General features: G+C 39.2%; 1 protein-coding gene across 4 annotated transcripts in view; it reads right to left on the bottom strand.

Moving 5' to 3' along the window:
• SBF2 (SET binding factor 2) overlaps positions 1-23502 on the bottom strand; it is a 334193-nt gene that overhangs the window by 54080 nt on the left and 256611 nt on the right. For all 4 annotated transcript variants that reach the window (XM_080912014.1, XM_080912015.1, XM_080912016.1 and 1 more), the window contains exons 18-25: positions 19496-19666; positions 17115-17371; positions 14735-14907; positions 13823-13896; positions 6258-6453; positions 4951-5078; positions 3163-3338; positions 2016-2161 (exon numbers count right to left, since the gene is read on the bottom strand). In XM_080912014.1, the coding sequence (XP_080768140.1) occupies positions 2016-2161; positions 3163-3338; positions 4951-5078; positions 6258-6453; positions 13823-13896; positions 14735-14907; positions 17115-17371; positions 19496-19666 (1321 nt within the window). The remainder of the gene's footprint in view (positions 1-2015; positions 2162-3162; positions 3339-4950; positions 5079-6257; positions 6454-13822; positions 13897-14734; positions 14908-17114; positions 17372-19495; positions 19667-23502) is intronic.

Raw genomic sequence — 23502 nt, 5'->3', positions numbered from 1 at the left:
CTGTCTAAAAGAACTGCAGGGACAAAACTGGAGAAGAGACTAAGGGAAAGGAGGTCCAGTGACAGGCCCAAAGTGGGATCTAGCTCAAGGGGAGGCTCCAAGGCCTGACACTATTACTGATACTATGATGTGCTTACAGACAGGGGACTAGCATGGCTGCCCAACAAGTAGCTCAAAGAGTCAGATGCAGATACTAGCACCCAACCAATGGACAGAAGCTGGACACTCTTGTGGTTGAATTAGGGAAAAGCTGGAAGAAGTTGTGAAGAAGGTGACCCCATAGGAAGACCAGCAGTCTCAACTAACCTGGACCCTGGAGATCTCTCAGACACTGAGCCACCAACCAGACAGCAAACACCAGCTGATAGGAGGTACCTGACACGTATACAGCAGACGACTGTCTGCTCTGGCCCCAGTGAAAGAAGATGCACTTGAGGCCCCAGGGAGTGGGGAGAGGTTATCTCCTTGGAGATGGGGGATGGGGAGGTGTGGGATGGGGAACAGTCAGAGGGCTGACTGGGAGGGGCATAAAGACTGGACTGTAAAAAAGATTAAAGAATAAAAAACAGAAAAAGAAAAAAATACAGCTCTTTCCAAAACCAAACAAAAAACCAAAATCCCAAGCAGAGCAACAGAGCTAGTTATGATGGCACATGCCTGCAATCCTACTGCTTTGGAAGTGGAGGCAGGAAGGTCTTGTTTATAGAGCTAGCCTAGGCACAGTGAACCTATATTTCAAAAACAAGACAAAACCAATCAAAATGATGAAAACCATTAATGATTATCTCTAAAACAATGAGACTTGGTGTTCCAGCTTGGGAATTTCACAATGCAGCACACTCGGGTGTCAGTTTCACATTGTCCTTTGAGCTCTAGAGGATCAAATACCGTTATGTAACTCGGTCTTTTGGTGGAGTAATTATGGTTTGATTTTTAGAGGAAGGGTCTTCTTATGGTTCCCAAGCTGGCCTTGAATTTATGAGCTGAGGTGATCCTATTGCTTTGGCTCTTCAGCAGCTATCACACACAGTTATGGACTGTTTCTTTTGTTTGTTCCATGAAATAATTTGAATTAGAACAGTCAATTGTGATCGGCTGCAATGTTCTGTATATGATGTTGAGTAGGCCAGAGCTCCAGTAAGTGTTCACCTGAGCAATGCGGTAACAGGTCTTCTACTGCCCACAGGGGTAGCCTGTACATACTCCTTCTTGTACTTATGCATACACATATACACATAAAACCTTACAGGTTTTTTAATTTTAGCAAACCAGCTGAATATTTCTTACAAAATACTCTCACTAAAAACAAGGTTTCTTTTAGAACATTCTTACAGGCACTAATTGTATAATTACTAGTGAGGGAATCTAAGATCTTGAGATAGAAAAAATTATATTATTTCCCTTTCCATTAGATCATTTTCTATGTAGTATTATATCCACAGAATACTCAATACTTAGTTAATAGTTGGAAAGAAAAAAAATTTCATTCAACAGGACATCTTGTTTTCTTCTATTTTTCCCAGCTGAGAAATATCTTGGCTAACTATATATTTTTTTAAATTATTTTTCAGTCTTTTTCCTTATTACCTAATAAGTTTTTCATTCTATGTTTCCCTAATTTTCAATGTGGAACATTCAATACCCCCTCCTTTTGGTCCGTTTTTGAGACAGGGTTTCTCTGTGTAGTCCTGGCTATTCTGGAGCTAGGTCTGTAGAGCAGGGTTTCCTTAAAAGTCACAGAGATCTGCCTTATATTCTCATTCTTATTTTATACAGAGGTCTTCCTTCTTCCTCTGTTTAATAAGACGCAGACAAAGGTGGACTTAGTGAAGGAGAATAATTGGGCTGCACACACTTAATTTCAGCACTTGGGAGGTGGGGGAGAGTGCATTTCGCCAAGTTTAAGGCAAGTTAGAGCTACACAGGGAGACCCTGTCTCAAGGAAGAAAGAAAAAAAAAAAAAAAAAGAAAATAGGAAAGAAGAGAATTGAATTATGAAAATAATTTTCACATACCAGAAATATCATCTTCTTCATTCCACCCAGGACGATTTACTCTCTCTTCCACAATTGTTCCTGTTCTCTTCTTTAATAAATACTGCCTCCCAATTGTCATTTTTCCTGCCTTCTTGGCACCTTTCACAATTGTTTTTGAGAAAGTTCTAGAAGTCAAAGACCCAAAGAAAAATCAATTTAATATAAGGCACCACTACTATTTTTGACGTCTGTATCTCTCATAGCCACATCCTATGTGTAGTACAAATGCAGTGCACACTTTCATTAAGCTTCCTCTTCAGAGCACTTTCCATATTGTGGAGAATTACTTTCCTATAAATGTCACTGCCGTCAGCACTTTTAGGCAAAAAGTGCAAGAACTTAATTAAAGTCTGACATAAACTACTGATCACTCAAATATCCCTCCCACCCCCACCTGAGTCAGAGTCTCCAATGTAGCCCAGTTCTCTTGGGATTTGCTATATAAATCAGGCTTGTCCTGAACTCACAGAAATCCACCTGCCTCTGTCGTCCGAGTGCTGAGACTAAAGAGTGCACCATGCCTAGCTGATCGGTCAAATCATAAACTCCTGGGTTTATTTTTTGGCATTCCCAAGCCTATTCCACTGTCCATGCCACTACTTCCACCATGGTCCCATAAATCACATGAGCAAATCTTCAGTCTAGCACCGGAAGTTCCCCTCGTCCTTCAACTCAAACTTTTTCTGGGGTCATATCACGATGATTGGCAACACTTACGTTTCAGAAGTTTTAGGTATGTATGTGTGCATAATGTCTAGTCTTTAATTAGCTATAAACCTGTTCAAGCATAGAAAAAGAATAATTCTTCTTTTTAAGAGGAGAAAATAACAACTCAAGATATTTGAAAATCCTTTTGAGAATCACCTTTAATTAATGAGACAATAAGATATGAATTAGGAGTTCAAAGGGTCAGCAAAATGGCTCAGTGCATAAAAAGGTGCTTGATACTGACGACCTGAGTTTAATCCCTGGGACCCAGATGGTGAAAGTCCCACAGGGTGTCCTTTGTCACTCTGCACATGAGTGACACACACACAGTATGAAAACAGCCATCATTAATAAAAGGTTACTTCCTTTCAGTTGGCTATGAAAGGGATGAAGATAAAAGACCCATTGTTCCTCTTACCGGAAGGAGGTGTTCTTTTCCTTCTGCTTGGGTAAAATGATTTGTGGGGTAGTTTGTCCAGCAGCAAAAGCGAAGGTGCTGAAAATGGACTGAGGGTAACGGAACTTCATTAGCTGTTTCTTAAAGATGTCTACCACTTCTGGGCTGACTTCTTCATCAAATGCTACTTTAATCAACTAGAAGTAAAAGAGATGGACCTCTCAGAAGTACTAAAGATTTCTTGACAACTTTTACTCACATCACTGAGAACAACGAAAACAAACAAGCAAACAAATGAAAATAAATAGAAAATACAATATTCAATAAAAATATTAGTAACACTACTATAACTTTAGAAGTTGTAGGATTTTGGAAGTTGTAGGGATTTGGGGTAATATGTAATACAATTTTAAAAGAAAAAAGTGTGAATGGTCAGATGGTTCATCAGGCAAAGGTGCCTGCAATGTGAGCTTGATTCTAGAACCCAAATAAAGGTGGGCAGAGAGAACTGATTCTATAAAGTCATAATAAAGTTTATAATGAGAAAATGAGGCTCAGAAAACTTTATTTGCAATATAGATTGTCAACTAGCAAGAAAAATCATTTTTTGAAGTTGTTTTTTTGTAAAACTATCCTTTCTGTAATGAGATAGGGAATTAACCAAGAATGGGTGACATAGGAAATGTGTCCTTCCTATTTCCCAACTATTAGGTCTAGAGAAGGAATGTAGCCAATAGGGTTCCTTCTTATCCAGAGATACAAACAAATCTATGAACAGAAAAGTCACTCTCACAAGTGTAGAACCCTTTGACAGCTGGAACCGTTAGAACATCCCTAGTAGTTACAGCTGTGAGGTGCTGAGAAGGTTCCAGGTCTAAGGCAGCAGCTGCTGTGTGAGAGAGCACAGGAAGCACAGCTCCTGAGGCCAGCCTGGTCTACACAAGGAGGGCGGCCTCTCCACAGGGAAGAAAGAGGCAAGCCTTGAGCGTCTTGGGAGTCTGAGAAGTCAGCACCAAGGAGCAAAGGCTAGGAAAAATCCAACTACTATGCACATGAACTTTGAAAAAGGAACAATGGAGGAACTTCTCCCCGGCATTACTGTTTCCACAGGTTTGGTAACTCAGAGGCTTCTGGAAGTCACTGTTCAATCAAGGGTCACTTAGTTATCCCTGACAACAGTGTCTTAGCTCTACTAACTTCTTAGAGTTTTACTTTCCCACAAAAAAAAAAAAAAAAAAAAAAAAAAAAAAAAAAAAAAAAAAAAAAAAACCACAGATAATTTCTTTCTAAAATAAGAGTTGTTTTTACTGAAAGTTTTATCCGGCAGGAGTTAAGAAATAAGTCATCAGAGAACAAGAGCCACTGTGTTTCTGACTGACAGTTTGTTGGTCAAGGGAACCCAGAAGTAGAGTACAAAGCCAAAGACACTCCAAGATACTCACCTTCTTATGCTCAGCCTCTAACTTCTGACCTCACAACCATAGAAAATAGGTACATTACTAGATTTGTATAATATTTATTAGAAAGGCTGGCTGGTTTTCTTTCTTTCTCTCCCCCTTTCTTTTCTTCCCTTCCTGCCTGCTTTCCTTCTTTTCTTTCTTTCCTTCTTTCTTTCTCTTTCTTTCTTTCTTCCTTCCTTTCTCTCTCTCTCTCTTCCTTCCTTCCTTCCTTTCTTGATACATGTTGAGTATTGTGTATGTAAAAATATGAAGTTGAGAATACTCAGAAAACATGAAGTTTTGAATTAGGGACACTCAAGTGGAAAAAGTCTATGCAAGTAGTGTAAAATCTGAAACACTTATGGTGTACCTGGAAAGATGCTGATGTAATCTGCAACCCTTCTTGCATGTTCTGCTGTAGCTGGTTCTGCATGGTTATCTTCTTCTCCTTGGTGATCGAGGCAATGGGAAAGCTCCGCACAACCGTTTGTTCACCAACTGTAGGGTGACAGGACAGACTCAGCAGTACCACTTTTCAGTTAGGGTCAAGCGTTCTATCTTCCTTACCCACCATACACATATAAAATCTGGCTTAAGGCAGTCAGACATGAATAGGTTTTATACAAAAATAAAGAAGTGGCTTCTAACACTGAAGAGAAAATCAAGACAGTTAATACAATGAGAAGGCAAAAGAGAACATAATTTGGGTTGGGGTGGGAGAAATAGTTTGCTATTACAGGTTGGTCACAAACTCATGATTCTCTTACATCATGGTCCCTGCTGGGATTATAGGCTTGAGCTATCACGCCTGATAAGATAACAGATTTTAAACATCTGCTTCCATATGCAGAAAGCCTTTGGAAGACTAGAAGTGTGTCTAAGAGGTTTAGGAATTTAAACATTTTATGAAATACAAATGTAAAAGTACAAACTATCTGTGGTTAAGAAGACATGTCTAGAAAGTATTGTGGCCTTCCTTGGACAGTATCCAAGTCTCCATTGGGGGATGTTACACAAACACTACTGTAACATGTAAGTAACAAATGAACAGATAATTCAAGGATTGGAGTACTGCAGAAAAGGAAACAATCTCTGTATGCTAGAAGGAGAGAGAATCATTTCTGCAAGATATGGGAAGGAAAGTAAGCTATGAAGAAAGGGTAGGGTTTGAATCTGCAGAGGGAAGAGGAAGGCATGTAGGCGATGTGATAGTGAACGCATCTGAAGCAGCAATGGCCCTTTGCAGCTGAGCCTGAGCAGGGAGATCTGGGCCAGGGGTATTGGATATTGAGGGCTACATATTTGTTCATTCCCCAGTCTCTGGATTTCTCAACTTATTAAGTTCATATGCAGAGACTAAGCAAAGCTAGTATATATATTAGATTTAAGTTTCAATACATGTTAAACAACCTATGCCTATACAATGCATGGGAAACCCCCAGATTTCTATGTTACGAATGGAGAAACAGTTAAAAAAAAAGGTTTCTCTGACAAAAACATTTTCTTAAACACACAACATTAAAATTGCAAAGAAAAGAGAAAACAATGAGATTTCAACCCAGGCCTATCCTTTTCTTTCTGGGTTTGAGACAATGTGTAAATCATTGTACATGGACTAAATAGAACCTCAAGTACCATACAGAGATTCCTGCTCTGATGGTGTGTGCTAGGTCATACCTAGCTGGTCATGTGGCGTCCCTCTGAAGAGAATTCTGTATGTGGTGAGGAACAAGGCACCTTCTGCAGGCAGGAGCTGAGGACCTCCGAGGAGCCCTCCAGTGGCCTCTTCCCGACCATCAGGATCTAGCAGGACTCGAAGGCCTTCACATACAATTTCTTCTCCTGGCAGTAGAGCTGGTCGAAGAATCTTGGGCTAAGAATAGGTAACTGTTTTAAAAGCAACTCTTGCAGGGTTTCCATCATGTAGTTCCAGGTTAGCTTTTCATGGACAGTTTGGACACCCTGAGCTAACCCTAAGCCTGACTTGGGAAGAAGCAGAAATGGAGTTTCTAAGTCCAAGGTTCTGCATTGCTTGTTAGCAGTACAAAAAAAAAAAAAAAAAAAAAAGGAGAATAACTTGAAAGTTGGAATGTCCATTCAAATAATCATTGTATAACTTAAATGAAATGTAAAAGAAAAAACATTAAGAATATAAACAACTAATAAAGGTACTATGGTGGCTATGGCAGAGAGAAGTGTGAGAAGGGAAGATTCTACATTGTTTATTTCCTTTATACTTAAACTTTTTATAAATAACACTACTGTAAACTGAAAAAACAAACTCTTAAATGGATTTTGGGTGTTTTGATTTTTTGAGATAGAACTTCTCTGTACAGCTCTGGCTGTCTTGGAACTTGATCTGTAACTCAGGTTGGTGTGGAACTCAGAGATCAGCCGGCCTCTGCCTCTTAACTGCTGGGGTTAAAGGCGTGTACCATCACCACCACCCAGCATAATATTTTTAATTTAATTTATTTAATATAGGTCCTCATATATTCAAGACTGGCTGTGAATTCCTCATTTTATTGCCTCCACTTTCCAAGGGCTGAGATTACAGGTGAGAGAGCCACATCTGGCTCCATAGGTAGCCTTTTGCTGCTGTGTTTTAAGACAGAGTATCACTATGCAGTACTTGCTGGCCTGGCATTCACTCTGTAGACCAGGCTGGCATTGAACTCACAGAGATCCACCTGCCCTTCTTTCCTCAGTACTGGGACTAAAGGTGTGTGTCCCCATAGCTGGCCCTGTTTTTTTTTTTTGAACAACTTTATTTTAAAAAACAAAGATAAAAGAACAAATTTTAAGCATTTTTGCATAAAAGTATACGAATACATTTTTGTCAGTGCTTGGCTTTTTTTTTCCCCCCCAAAGGTTTGATACCCTGCATTAAGGTCTTACTAGTTACAATGAGCAAAAAGTACAGATTGTAACCCGGAATTAGTCACAGTTTTCTTGGTGAGTAAGGACTGAGCATAATGTTTTTTTTTTTTTTTCCTTGAACTTCACTCAGTCTGTGAGTTGTTTCTGGGGTGTTCAGAGCTTTCTGGGGTTAGTATCCCATTATCAGTGACTGTATATTATGTCTGTTCTTTTGTGACTGGGTTATCTCACTCAGGATGATATTCTCTAGATGCATCCATTTTCTTAAGAATTTCGTTAAGTCATTGTTTCTGATAGCTGAGTAGTACTCCATTGTGTAAATGTACCATAATTTTGTATCCATTCATCTACCGAAGGACATCTGGGTTCTTTCCAGCTTCTGGCTATTATAAATAGAGCTGCTATGAACATTGTGGTGCTTGCGTCTTTGTTGTATGTTGGAGCTTCTCTGGGGTATATGCCCAGAAGTGGAATAGCTGAATCTTCAGGTAGTACTATTTCCAATTTTCTGAGGAATCGCCAGACTGATTTCCAGAGTGGTTGTACCAGTTTACAACCCTACTAACAGTGGAGAAGTGTTCCTCTTTCTTCACAACCTTGCCAGCATCTGCTGTCATCTGTTTTGGATCTTGGCCAATCTGACTGGTGTGAGGTGGAATCTCAGGGTTGTTTGGATTTGCATTTCCCTGATGGCTAAGGATGTTGAGCACTTCCTTAGATGCTTCGCAGCCATTCGATATTACTCAATTGAGAACGTTTTGTTTATCTCTGTACCCCATTTTTTAATAGGGTTGTTTGATTCTCTGGTGTCTAGATTTTTGAGTTCTTTGTATACCTTGGATATTAGGCCTCTATCTGATGTGGGCTTGGTAAAGATCTTTTCCCACTCTGTTGGCTGCCGTTTTGTTTTCTTGACAGTGTCCTTAGCCTTACAGAAACTTTGCAATCTCATTAAGTCCCATTTGTCAATCTTTGACCTTAGAGCACAAGCCACTGGTGTTCTGTTCAGGAAATTTTCTCTTGTGCCTATGTGTTCTAAGGTTTTCCCTACTTTCTCATCTAATAGTTTCAGCGTACCTGGTTTAATGTGGAGGGAGATCTTTGATCCACTTGCACTTGAGCTTTGTACAAGGAGATAAGAAAGGGTCTATTTCCACTCTTCTGCATGCTGAGTGCCAGTTGGACCAACACCATTTGTTGAATAGGCTGTCCTTTTCCCATTGAATGTTTACAGCTCCTTTGTCAAAGATCAGGTGACCATATATGTGAGGGTTCATTTCTGGATCTTCTATTCCACTGATCTACGTGCTTATTTCTGTACCGGTACCATGTAGTTTTTAGCACAATTGCCTTGTAATATAGCTTGAGGTCAGGGATGGTGATTCCCCCAGATGTTTTCTTGTTGTTGAGAATGGATTTCACTATTCTAAGTCTTTTGTTATTCCAGATGAAATTGCACATTGCTCTTTCCAACTCTATGAAGAATTGGGTTGGAATTTTGATGGGGATTGCATTGATTCTGTAGATTGCTTTTGGTAAGATGGCCTTTTTTAAATGTTGATCCTTCCAATCTATGAGCATGGGAGATCTTTCCACTTTCTGAGATCTTCCTCAATTTCCTTTTTTAGAGGTTTGAAGTTCTTGTCATACAGGTCTTTCACTTGCTTAGAGTCACACCAAGGTATTTCATAGTTTTTGTGACTATTGTGAAGGGTATCTTTTCCCCTAATTTCTTTCTCCACATGTTTGTCCTTTGAATATAGGAAAGCTACTGATTTGTTTGAGTTAATTTTATATTCAGCCACTTTGCTGAATTTGTTTATCAGCTGTAGGAGTTCTCGGGTGGAATTTGTGGGGTCACTTAAGTACAATATCATGTCATCTACAAAAAATGATGTTTTAACGTCTTCCTTTCCAATTTGTATCCCTTTGATTTCCTTTTGCTGTCTAATTGCTCCAGCCAGGACTTCCAGTACTATGTTGAATAGGTAGGGGGAGAGTGGGAAGCCTTGTCAAGTCCCTGATTTTAGTGGGATTGCTTCAAGTTTCCCACCATTAAGTTTGATGATGGTTGTTGGTTTGCTGTATATTGCTTTTATTATGTTTAGGTATGGGCCTTGGATTCCTGTTCTTTACAAGACTTTTAACATGAAGGGGTGTTGTCAAATGCTTTCTCAGCATCTAGTGAGATGACCATGTGGTTTTTCTCTTTGAGTTTGTTTATATGGTGGATTACATTGATGGATTTCCGTATGTTAAACCATCCCTGCATGCCAGGGATGAAGCCTACTTGATCATGGTGAATGATCATTTTGATGTGTTCTTGGATTCGGTTTGCAAGGAATTTGTTGAGTATTTTTGCATCAATGTTCATAAGTGAGATTGGTCTGAAGTTCTCTTTCCTTGTAGGTTCTGTATGTGGTTTAGGAACGAAGGTTATTGTAGCCTCAAAAAATGAGTTAGGTAATATTCCATCTGAGTCTATCTTGTGGAATAGTTTGGAGAGTATTGGTATTATGTCATCAACAAATGTCTGATAAAATTCTGCACTGAACCCATCTGGACCTGGGCTTTTTTTTTGGTTGGGAGGCCTTTGATGACTGCTTCTATTTCTTTAGGTGTTATGGGATTATTTAGATGGTTTACCTGGTCCTGGTTTAACTTTAGGATCTTGTATCTGTCTAGGAATTCATCCATTTCCTCCAGATTTTCCAGTTGAGTATAGGTTTTTGTAGTAGGATCTGATGATTTCTTGAATTTCCTCAGTTTCAGTTGTTATTTCTCCACTTTCCTTTCTGATTTCGTTAATTCAGATACTCTCTCTTTGCCCTCTAGTCAGTCTGGCTAAGGGTTTATCAATCTTGTTAATTTTCTCAAAGAACCAGCTGTTGGTTTTGTTGATTCTTTGGATGGTTATTTTTGTTTCTATTTGGTCTATTTCTGCCCTAAGTTTGATTATTTCTTGCCATCACTCCTCTTGGCTGTATCTGCTTCCTTTTTTTCTAAAGCTTTCAGCTGTGCTGTCAAGTTGCTGATGTATGCTCTCTCCAGTTTCTTTTTGGAAGCACTCAGAGCTATGAGTTTTCCTCTCAGTACTGCTTTCAGTGCATCCCATAGGTTTGGGTATGTTGTGTTTTCATTTTCATTGAATTCTAGAAAATCCTTAATTTTTTTCTTTATTTCTTCTTTGACCCTGCTATTGTTTAATAGAACATTGTTTAGTTTCCATGTGTATATGGGCTTTTTGTTGTCTTTGTTGTTATTAAAGACCAGTCTTTGACCATGGTGATCTGAGAGGATGCATGGGAGTATTTCAATCTTCTTATATCGATTGAGGCTTGTTCTGTGTCCAATTATGTGGTCAACTTTCGAGAAGGTGCTGTGAGGTGCTGAGAAGAAGGTGTATTCTTTTACTTTAGGATGATAGTTCTGTAGATATCTATTAATTCCACTTGGTTCATAGTCTCTGCTAGTTTTACAGTGTCCTTGTTCAGTTTCTGTTTCCATGATCTGTCCATTGGTGAGAGTGGGGTATTAAAGTCTCCCACTATTATTGTGTGGGGTGAAATGTAATTTTTGAGCTTTAGTAGGGTTTCTTTCATGAATATGGATGCTCTTGTATTTGATGCATATATGTTAAGGATTGAGAGTTCCTCCTGACAGATTTCCCCTGTAATGAGTAAAAAGTGTCCTTCTTTGTCTTTTTTGATAACTTTTGGTTGGAAATTTACTTTATTCGATATTAGAATAGCCACTCCAGCTTGCTTCTTGGGACCATTTGCTTGGAAGTTTTTTTCCCCAACTTTTTACTCTGAGATAGTGTCTGTCTTTGTCTCTGAGATGAGTTTCCTGTATGCAGCAAAATGTTGGGTTTTGTTTATATATCTAGTCTGATAGCCTATATCTTTTTATTTGGGAGTTGAGTCCATTTATGTTAATAGATATCAAAGAATAATGGTTGCTGTTTCCTGCTATTATTGCTTATGTAGGTTGAATTGTGCCTGTGTCTCTTTTTTTGGTTTTCTTGCTTAGGAGTTTTCTTGTTTTTACTAGGATGTAGTTCCCCTCATTGTATTGGGTTTTCCACCTATAATTCGTTGTAGTGCTGGGTTTGTGGTCAGATATTGTGTGAATTTAGTTTTGTCTTGGAATATCTTCATCTCTCCATCTATGGTGATTGGTAGTTTTGCTGGGTATAGCAGCTTGGGCTGGCACTTGTGCTCTCTTAGTGTCTGCATGATGTCTGTCTAGGATCTTCTAGCTTTCATGGTCTCTGTTGATAAATCGGGTGTGATTCTGATTGGTCTGCCTTTATATGTTACCTGACATTTTTCCCTTACTGCTTTTAGTATTCTTTCTTTGCTTGGGCACTTGGTGTTTTGACTATTATGTATCAGGAGAAATTTCTTTTCTGGCCCAACCTATTTGGAGTTCTGTAGGCCTCTTTTATGCCCGTGGTCATCTCATTCTTAAGGGTAGGGAAGTTTTCTTCTACAATTTTGTTGTAGATATTTACTGTGCCTCTTAGTTGATATTCTTCTCCCTCTTCTATTCCTATTATCCCTAGGTTTGGTCTTCTCATTGTGTCCTGGATCTCCTGGACATTTTGGGTTAGGAGCTTTTTGGTTTTTGCATTTTCTCTGACTGTTCTGTCTATGTTTTCAATGTTGTCTTCGGCCACGGAGATTCTCTCTTCCATCTCTTGTAGTCTGTTGGAGATGCTTGCATCTGTGACTCCTGATTTTATTTTTAGGATTTCTACCTCTAGGATTGTCTCTTTTAGTGTTTTTTTTATTGTGTCCATTTCCGTTTTAAATTCCTTCTTCCATTCCTTCTTCTCTTTAGTTCTGTTTTCTTCTAGTTCTTTGATTTCTTTGAGTGTTTTTCTTGTTTCCTCTTTAAAAGCTTCTAATTCTTTATGCTTTTCCTCCCGTTCTTGTTTAAGGTTCTCTATCATCATCTTGAGGTATGATTTCGTGTCTCAGTCTTCTTTTTCTGGAGTGTTTGGCATTCTGCTGTTTGTTGTGATGGAAGAGCTGGGTTCTAGTGTTGCCAGGTTGTCTTGGTTTCCCTGGGGTACGCTCTTTTCTTTCCTCTTGCCATCTTGTTGTCAGTGATTGGTTCTTGCCTTTCCCTTGTATCCTGTGTCCCTGGATCTCCCGCTGTTCCTGGTGGTGAATGGTCAGAGCCCTGTTCTGCACCCAAAAACCACCGGTTGGGAACTGAGGGCCCAATGCTGGGTTCCTGGTCCCTAGATCAGGCAGGGTAGGGGAGCACTTTCCGCATGTGCTTGGCAGAGATCTCTCTGCCCCCTGGCTAGTCGGAACCCCTTCTCACCAGGCCTGTGTCTCTGGGTCTCCGCTGGTCCTGGTGGTGGATGGTCCGAGCCCTGTTCTGCACCCTTTTCCCCCTTTTTTTAATAAAGAGTTATCCTTCCCCCACCCCCCAACTTTATACATTAGAAATTTAGCTTAGCATTAAGTATATGAGGAACACTATAATAAGATTCCTCTTGGGAGGTGTGTGTAAGGAAAAGATCATTTTCCCTGAAGAATCTGTTTTTAATTGACAATGAAAACTATCTAAATCTGCTGGGCATAGAGTGGTGCACACCTTTAATCCAAGCACTGGGGAGGCAGAGGCAGGTGGACCTCTGTTATTTGGAGGCCAGGCTGATCTACAGAGTAGCTTCAGGACAGTCACAGTCAGAGTTACATGATGCCTTCAAACAAACAACAAAATCAACCAACAAAAAAACGAAAACAAAATCCTTAAAAACCAACCCGCACCAGAAACCAAACAACAAAAATCAAACAAACTCAGCCCAAGTCCATATTATTCTTTTTTTCAGGCTCTAGAAATCTTAGAACTAAATCCAGAAATCAAGGTGTAATAGCCACTATATCTTAAGCTTCAGTGAGAACTGCTGCTCCTACTGACATGGCTTCTGATGGCTCCTTTAGCTGTAGTTTTAAAAGTTCTGTCAGAGAGCTGAGGGCCCAAATTCTAGTCTGTAATAGGTGTGAGGCTAGCATCGAGAACCCAATGTTTTTATGGTAACTATTTGAAGTATTTTCTCCCCCCTCCCTCTCTAGAATTAATTACTCATGATTTAACTCTGTATAAAGGTGATCATTGTACAATAGGTTATCATTGTTCTTTTGTTGAATAACAAAAAAGATAGCATTCCTATTTCAAGGGCTTAGAAAACTCTGTAGGGCAAATTCCCTAGAACCTTTAATGCATCATTAAAATTGTCTGTAAAGAGCTGAGAAGGCATTGTCTAAAGCACAGTAGCCCATTGCTGCCTTGTTTCTGAAAGAACTGTTGCACCCTGAAAGCATACAGTGTGGAGCAATTACCTTCTGGATAGGTGGAAGTCTTCTGCTCTCCCGATGTACTGCCTCTAGGGTCTCAATGTGCATAGCTACGATTCCTAGGATGAGTCAAAGTATTCAAAAAGAAAGAAAATAAATCAGGAAGAACAAAAGCAAATCCCATACATGTTAGAATAAAAAACTAATTAAAGTTTGACAGGACCTCCAAAAGTTATAGTAACTATGTAATCCATGACATTTTATTCCTAGGCATATACCCCCAAAGAATTTAAAATAAGCACACAGATACCTGTATGCAAATATTCACAGAATCATCATTCACAAATCTCTAAAAGTGGAAAACCCAGGTATCCATTGACAAATGAAGGGCAGAACAAATAAGATACATCCATAGAATGGAATAGCATTTAATCATAAAGAGAATGAGTGATATAACACAGGGATAAACCCTGAAAACATTATGATAACTGAAAAAAGTTAAAATAATATATGATTCTACATATGTAAAATCTCTAGGACAGAAAAGTTCATGGAGACAGAAAGCAAGTTAGATATTTCCAGGGTCAGCAAGTAAAACAGAATTTATTACTTAATAATGGTTATCAAATATCTATTTGAAGTGATTGAACATTGTGAATATTATTAATGCAACTTTTATGTTAATTTGCCACAATTTAGTAAAACTTTGGAACTTGTCATGGTGCTACATGCCTATAATCCCAGGACTGGGTAAGCAGAAGGTGAGGATCAGAAAAGCAAGTCCAGCTTTGTGCACATGTGAGGGTAGCCCGGGCCACACAAGACCTTGTCTTAGAAAACAGAACAACAGCAAAAGAGTAAAAGGCAAATCAGTAAAAAAGGAGCGGCAGCTCACTGTGCTGGATCTTAACTGCTGCAACACTCTGACCCTTCAACCACCCCTGAGTGATTGATTACCTGGTATCATGCAGTGGAGACTCCTGATGTGGTCCTGAGTCACTCCACTCTCTGTACAAACCTTGTCAATAAATCGGGCAATGAACCTTACAACAGAGTTGGCCACATCACTGTTTTCCGAATCTTCAAACCCACTTTCTGTATCATAGCTCTCAGCTACACTTCCTGCAATACTAAGAGAGCCAAGGAAAGAAATTATGGCCAGAACTTAAATTAAGAGAAAAGAAGGAAAAAAAAGGAGACAATATCATAGTCACTTTACAGAGGGACTGAACCTTGTAAAAAGCTGTATGATCAGTAGGACAGACAATATAACTTCAGTTTCTTTCTATAAGTGCGTGGTATGAAATGTTACGTTCTATGTGTATGCACTTAAATACCATCTAATGGAGTAAGATTTACTACTGTAAACAATACCTTCTATTACTCTCCCCCAAAATAACTAACAAGCCACAGAAAATAAAGCAAAGGAGGACTGTGTCACTTATGATCTGCTGCCATAACCTTCTAAACAACTTGTCTTTCCAAGTTACTCATTACAGAAGTGAGAGGAATGTGACTGGTGCCAGCTACTGTGGGACATGGACCTCTGCAGAAAGTAAATGGACCCTTGTGAGATGGAAGACTTTCTCTTGCCAGAATTTCTCTCTGCCTGCTCCCCTGCACCCTCTCCCTGCTCCCCTGTACCCCATTTCTGCAGTGAATTATCACCCTTAGAGCCACTGTGACATCACATTTTTCTGCAGGTGATAAACTCACATAAGACAAGGTGACACACCTGAAATAAAATGAAACAGAAGGATTGAGAATAAAAAGAAAATACAGAGCTGCCTGAAGGAGTCTAACAGTTTGAGAGCCACAGCTAGCAGGACGTTGCAACATCTGCCACTAACGAGCTACCTCTGCTGCTGTTCACTCAATCATCTATTCAGTTAAACATTGGCACTGCGAACCTACTTTCCATAACTATGTAGAGAACTTAACAATGAACACAACAAGAAAGGACAAGGATAACATGCTCATGTGAAGATGTGCCACTGTGATGTGGAGGCCAATAGCTGAGTACAGCTTGAAGCTAGCCTAGTCAGATCTTTTCTCAAAAACCCCAACCCCAACCCTAAACCACATACCAATAAACCAAAATCAAAAATAAGAGGGGAAAAAAAAAACGGGAAGAAATCAAGTTATAGAAAACACCACAGGGTTGGGAGGGTCAACCAATCAAAGTAAAAAAAAAAATTCATACACTTAAAAAAGAGCAAAGCCTATGTGAAGGGTGGCACTTGGTTAAGAATCTAAAGCAAGAGATCTTTGGGACTGTTGAAGACAGGTGGGCAGCCTAGACAGAGGGAGAAACAAGCAGCACTGTGCCCGGAGTGTCTGAGGATAGGAGGCAGTAGAAAGGCCAGGCTAGTTGACGAAAGAATCAGTGAGCAGGGTCAGAATCACTGCTGTCCTAAGGCTCCTGTTCAGCTCATAGCAAAGGCTCTGTGTTTTTTTTCTTGGGACAGGAGAACTCAACAGAGAGCAGGGAAGAAGGTGAGGTTGAGGACACTGCCTCACAGACTCATGGATTGGGGGCTTACTTGCCAGTCAGTAGGCCTTTGAGAAGTGACCAGCTCTGGATGGCTCTGAACTATTTATAATATGATAGTTCTATTGGGAGGTAGCAAAGAGGAGGAGATGGGGAGAAGTAAACCACTGGGGTGGGAGTGTATCCTTGTGCCAGTGTCTTGCTCCAGTTCCTTCCTGCACTCCCTTCTCCTCCCTTCTCTCTGCTTCTTGTGTGAAATTAAGTGAAGTTTTTCTTGTCACAAACTCTTGCTACCATGAGGTTCTGCCCAAGCTCATGAGGCCTAGCAATAATGGACTGAAACATCTGAAAACCTTGAAAATAAGCACTTCTTATTTCTCTTAGGTATTTTGATCATGGTAGTGACAAATAATTGATATAATTCTATAGATAAACTGAAAACAAGAGAGCCGAGAATAATCACTTTGACAAGAAGTTGCTCATCAGCATTTTTCAGAGCACTTTCTTTAGCAGAATGAAATTGGTGGGCCGTATCAGTGGTATAGACTTTTGAGAGATTAGGTCCCGAGACAGAAGAAGGTGTAGGGGTATAGGTGTGTGTGTGTGTGTGTGTGTGTGTGTGTGTGTGTGTGTGTGTGTAGGATGCAGATAAAATAAGATGAAGGAAAGTTGGCTGTTTTTTTTTTTTTTTGTTTGTTTGTTTTGTTTTTTTAACAGAAGGGCTGAGCAAGCTAGAAATGGGAAAAACAGTCAATTCTAAAAAATGTACAACAATACTTTCTATGTTTCTGTGGAGACATGTATGATTAGTTCTGAGCAGAGGAGCTGTGTGCCCCATCTCAGTACCTGTTCGTGACAATGCTGTTGCTCCCACTTTCCCAGTCTCCTGGAGCCGATGCTCGAAGGAGCTTGTTTTTGCTTGTGTCTAGTGGAACTAGCAGGTTCACCATGAGGTTTGCAAAGTGAATGGCCTGACTGAAGACAGTGCTTTCCTCATGCTGCACCAGCTCCTGCTGAGCTGACTTGCTCAGAGTTGGCCAAAGGCGAAGCTGCTCGGCTGCCAAGTCCATTGCTGTCTTCTCCTGATACTGGCCATCGGGAAGCTTATTCCCAAAAATAAAGCAAAACAAGCCAAAGGTGAGTAACCATCAATTTACGTTTGCCCCACAGACACAGAAGGTGCTGAAATCTGTCCATGTCTTAAATGTAAGTTTTCTCTTGGAATATTTTGTATCTTTTAGTATATTTTAAAGGAAAACATCAAGAAAACACACAAAGATTAGGAAAAAGGCCTTTCTTTTTTCTATTTTGAGAAAGGGCCTCATCGTGAGTTTGCTGTATAGCTGAAATGACTGTGAACTCGTGATCCTGCCCTTACCTCCCAAGTACTGGGATTACCAAGTGTGCGTCAGCATGTCAGGCTGACTCTTGAAAATGATGGGAAACATCTGCTAACTACCTATATCAGCACAGGTGAAACAGTATAACAGCTCCACACAGCACAATGGGGTTGTTTCCCTGGAACACATACCGTCACTGGCACCACATGCAAATCCAAAGAAACATGCAAAATATAGATGCAGGTTTCTCTTTCTAGCATCTCACCAAGTTCACACTCCACACTCTGTGTCTTTACCTCTTTGAAGCTGTTAGTTACAAAAATTAACAAATTTCCCATAAATGCCCTTGTAGGGACACTTAGGTAGCATAGGCTAAAAGTATTGTTTTTTTTTTTTTTTTCTCTTCTGTTCTTTGAAAGGAAATAGTATAACCAAGGACACAAAAAGTACTGAACTATCTCCTTGTAAAACATTCTCACATACACAAATGTGTAGGTAACTGTGAGAAAACAGAAGGGATAACTGGTAAAAGCAACACACTTCTGCATAGTATGCGATCTAGTCATGGAGCTCTAAAACATACTGTATCTAATCCAGGGCTCAGAGATAGAGACACAGCAGCTGTGACACATATGCTGTATGACTGCTTTGTAGATGTATCAATAACAGCAGATCACAGCTGTGTGAAAGTCAGCAAAGCACATTAACAATCTGGGTGGGGCCCAGCCCAATAGTCTCTGCATCAGTTACAAATTGTACTTTAAGTGGTACATTCAGTGTTTTAACAACAACAAAATCTGAATATTAATTAATTAAGCAAGCAACTCATATTTGAACAATAACAATCAAATGTGTCAATGTTATTTGCTATTAAAATTTTTATTCTAGTTAATAATAAACCAAAGTATGTTAAGGTGATGAAGACATGACTGTGTAGCTTTTCTCAGATGACTAGGATAATTCACCCTCTCTAGAGGTGAGTTCAAGAAGAAGATGGACAGAATCTGCAGTGATGTACTCTCGAAAATCAGCACTCACTCTTAAGTGAGCCAGCACTGAGTCTTCAGGCTGCTTTAAGTTCACTTCATGAGGATGATGATTTTAATATGTACTACTTAGTATTGCCAAGAATTCTTAATAAAACTTATACATATCAGATATGAAAATCTTAACAGTAATGACATCTACACATTTTACAAATGAGGACATGTAGGGGTAATGTGATTAGTTAGCCTAAGAACAGAGCTAGTCAATGACATTTAAAATTTGGAGTATTTTAATTTTCCTGATATTTAAATACATGTATACATAGCAAATGCTGCACACACACATACATACACACACACACACACACACACACACACACACACACACACACACACACACACTATATACCATACAGAATAATCCTAAAGGAAGACTTACATTATTGCTGATGCACTTTTGAACAGGACTACTGAACTTTACATTTATATTTATAGTCAGTTAACTTCAATTTTTTTTTTCTTCTTCAAATGCTGGGAACTGAACTCAAGGCCTTTTGCATGGTAGGTAAAAACACTCTTAACTCTGAGCTAAATTTGGTATTTCTTCAAGGAAGTAAGCTGAGACTTATACTTGGGACTATTTTAGTTCTTTTTCTTTTCTATTCAACTTTCTCCAATTGTTTACAAGGATTCCTCATTAACATTTAGCAATTCTAGTGCTAAAGAACTACAGTGTGAGGCAATTATGGCAATATGCCAGAATCAAAGGACGAAAGATGCTCACCACAGGACTCCCTAACACTCAGCAACCAAGTGGGTAGAATCCCTCTGGCCTAGGAACATCTGCCTGAATTTTCCTTCCAGTCAATCCCAACCTCACACAGTACTTTTCTCCTCTTACCTTCTGCTTCAGATGTGACATGTGATTGTCTTCCTTTGCTGAGAGATACAGGGAGCGAACCTGCTCCTGTACTGCACTGTAAAATGTTGTCTCCCAAAACTGCTGATTTGTCCAAATGGGGTGGTCCTGTACACAGGTGTAGGCAAACTGGCTGACTCCAGGGGCAAGTTTCTACAAGAGCATGTGATATTTATCAGCAAATGCTGGCAGATTCCAACAGTTCAGAGGGTTACAGGTACTACAGTTAATTGTAGGTGATAAAAAGATTTATTTAAAGGCTTAGTAATCAGCATTATTTTCATTTTCAACTGCAAACTGTAGGCTCTGTATAACATCCTGTGAAGTCTTAGTTACTTTCCCTACCCAATTGAGCATTTTAACAGGAGTGATATTTAACGTAGAATTAATATAGTTCTATGAATTGCAGAATATATCAGAAATATGTACTACTGTGAGGTGTACAAGGTGGGTACTATACAGTTATTGTAACTGGGATGCACACTAAAACTCAACATATCTAAACATAAAACTCTCTTATTTTGATTTATTGATTTTTTTTACATTTGTTTTGTCTATGTATGTATGTGTGTGTGTGTGCTCACACCATGCACATGCATGCTACAGCCTGTATTTAGGGCAACCTACAGAGTAGGTTCTCTCCTTCTACCACATGGATTCTGAGGATCAAATTTAATTTTTCAGGCTTGCTGGCAAACATCTTTATCTACTGATCCATCTTACTGGCTTGAGAATTTTAATTAATTAGTTTTTTGGACAGGATCTTGTTATGCTGCTCAGGCTAACCCAGAATCTTCTTGCCTTAGTCTTATGAGAGCTGAGATTACAGATGTGCACACAACTATTTCTGGCTAGAGTATATTTTAAAAATGAATTAAATAATTCACCACCTCTTAGTAAATAGTAACTAACATTAAAGAGAAAAATATGTGGTCCATTTTACTTTCTGTAATTGAATTAATCTGTTTGTGATTAGAAGTACAATTTCTGATAAGTTTCCCTTTAAAGCAATTTAGTAAGCTGAATTACTCTGAAATGTTCAATACTAAAGATTATTACTGTAAAAGGATATATATATATATAATATATATATATATATATGTATCATTATGCAGTAGAAGCTCACTTTTAGGACTGAGTAACAGGTAAGATAGCAGTAGGATTCTATGCTTGATGTGATTTCCTTCTTGATCTAGGGCATACCAACCCTAATGCTGAAGCAAGCACCAGGTAGGTATACCATCAAATTTAGCCTTACACACTTACAAGCTGGGTGACTTTGATTTCACATGCAAGAATCTCTGTGTCATATATGAATGTTTCTTTCAGGACAGGGTTGTGTACTGCTATGCAGGTGACTAGTTATAACTGTGGTTCCTTCTGTAAGGTAGTTATAAATAAATGCTGACCTTGAGAAATTTATTGGTTTCCATGATGCCTCATTTGCTCACTTCAGATACTGTCTTTCATAGGAAGTGATGGATAAAATACGTGTGGTTTTGCGAGTTGTGTTAGCCAAAGTGAAACGGAATCATGTGTTTCTTCTATTCTTTGCACATAGATATACAATTACTGGATTATAATGACCTCCTTCGATTTTAGATCTTCATTTCAGTAACAGCATAGGTCCTATTCTGAGCGAGAGTTTTTATTTTCCCGTGTTATTTTTATACCATTGTAGTTTTGCTCATACTTACTGGTTACTCCCCATAGCTTCCTCCCTCCCAAAAGATTCCCCCTCTGCTTTCATATATAAATATATGATCTTCCTCGATTTTGCATAGATGAAAACATGCCATATATGTCTGACAAAGACTGTAAAAGTATAAAATTCAAATAAGATAAAGCATAATTCTGAACTGGGTGTAGTGGTGCATGTCTTTAATTTCAGCACTTGGAAGGCAGAGGCAGATGGATTTCTGGGAGCTCAGTCAGCTTGATCTACACAGTGAGCTTGAGGAGAGCCAGAAATATGTAGAGATACCCTGCCCCAAAACATAATTCTAAGTTGCATTTCCCTTGAGTATAACCCAAGGTACAGCCATTTCTTACAAATGTAGTACAATGGAAACCACCACAGCTATAAATAGTCTAGTCTTCCCATGACATTAACATAGAGGAGTCCAGAAAACCGAGCTGCCTTTATCAGTCTCTCAGAGTCGGTTTGAGGCTCTTCATGAATCTGACAGTTTAATGCAGCTTTGCCTTTCACCTTAAGCATTGCTCTCAGCCTGCTACATATTGCTTTTCCTGGTCACGTTATGCATAAACTAAATAGATATGTAAAAATTTTCTAAATCCTTTTAACAAAATGACACTATACATTTAAAGGCAGAAACATGGTGTAAAACAGAATGAGGGGCCCAAAGGCAGTCTGTTCACTAAGTGAGAACTACAGCAGGGTGGAGCATTCTTAAGGTAAGTTGTATGGTGACAAGATAGTTAACATATAGCTGCAGCACATGATTAAGCTAGGCATAAGAAATCATTAATTCAGCTGGGTGGCACATGTCTTTAATCCCAGTACTCGTGAGGCAGAGACAGGAAGATCTCTGTGAGTTTGTGGCCAGTCTGGTCTATCTAGTGGGTTTCAGGACAGCCAGGACTGTTATACAGAGAAACCGTCTCGAAAACCAACCAACCAAACAAACAAAAATAAATCACCAACCCCCAAAGCACTTAAAATACTACCTCTTTTGAGCATGAAATGTACCTCCTTTCTTGTTGTGTCTTTGATAGTTTGGACACTGCACTGATAGACGTGTTCCGAGGACCAGCAGAGGGCACTGAAACCTAGGTATCATCACTGCTTCACTAGCGGTCATAAAAGAACTTTGCAGAAATTGGGTAGAAGGAATACTATATGCTTTCATTGTCCATCTGAGACTATGAGAACATATTTGTCCAAGTCACACAGAAATGAAGTGGATCTGTCTGCCTGTCTGCCTACCTACCTACCAATCAATCAATCAATCAATCAATCAATCAATCAATCAAACAGTGTCTCAACTGTTTTAGAATTTACTATCTAATTTACTATTTACTGCCAGGCAGGCTTCAAACTCATGAGCCTCCGGCTTCAGATTAAGGTGTGACAGGAGTGGAGGTCTGCTTTACCACATCTGACTACACTTTCCTTGAGACATAAAAATGACCATATTATATAAAATGTAACTTTAATACAATTATTGAGAAAGAGATGTACTGAGACTTTTTAGGGTTTCAGCTTCAGTGTAAGCAGTGACAGTAGTAAGTTTAGTGAGCTGAGAAAGTGAGTGACCATTGACAAAACTGTGTCTTACATTAGTCCCTTTGGTTTGAAGCAAATGTTTCCCAAACTGGTCTTAGTGACTTTCCTGAGGTGATAGGGTGGTGATAGAGAATACTTGTCAAATGACATCTCTTTTACCCTTCAACTTTGTCACAAATATTTACATTTCATAATAATTCTTACAATTATGTCCTAAAGAAACAAATTATATTTGCCATCCAATTTTGCAAGATATTTAAGAATGTGTTGACTTCCTTTCTTATCTAGAAAAAATAGCCCTGAAGTTACTAGATTAAGCAATGCCATTCATTTTCTACAAAGCTTTCAAAAGAGCTTTGTAGACACAGCAAGAGACAGGATGTGGAGAATGGACTCAGGGTGTTCAGACAGCAGCCCAACTCAAACACACACACATGGACACAAATCCTCTGAGGAGATGATCTGGAGTTATGTGACTATGCACAACTGTCTAAAAAGCCTGTTTGGCTGGAATGGGCTCACAGCACCACTTAGGGCAGTCAGAGGGATGCACATTTCAGGGAAGAGGCTACTTGGCAGGTCCAGTGCCACAGATATGTACTGATCTTTAAGAATAATGTAGAACTCCCTAAGGTGCTGAGGATTTCCTTACTATATTTACTAATTCAGTACTCAGAGCAGTCACATGATCCACTGACACAGGGTATTACTTCTCATTTCAGTAACACAAGAAAACCCA

The sequence above is a fragment of the Micromys minutus genome (assembly GCF_963924665.1).
Source record: "Micromys minutus genome assembly, chromosome: 2".
NCBI lineage: Eukaryota > Metazoa > Chordata > Mammalia > Rodentia > Muridae > Micromys > Micromys minutus.
The sequence above is the reverse complement of the archived record's forward strand: the minus strand, read 5'-3'. Positions and strand labels throughout refer to the sequence as shown.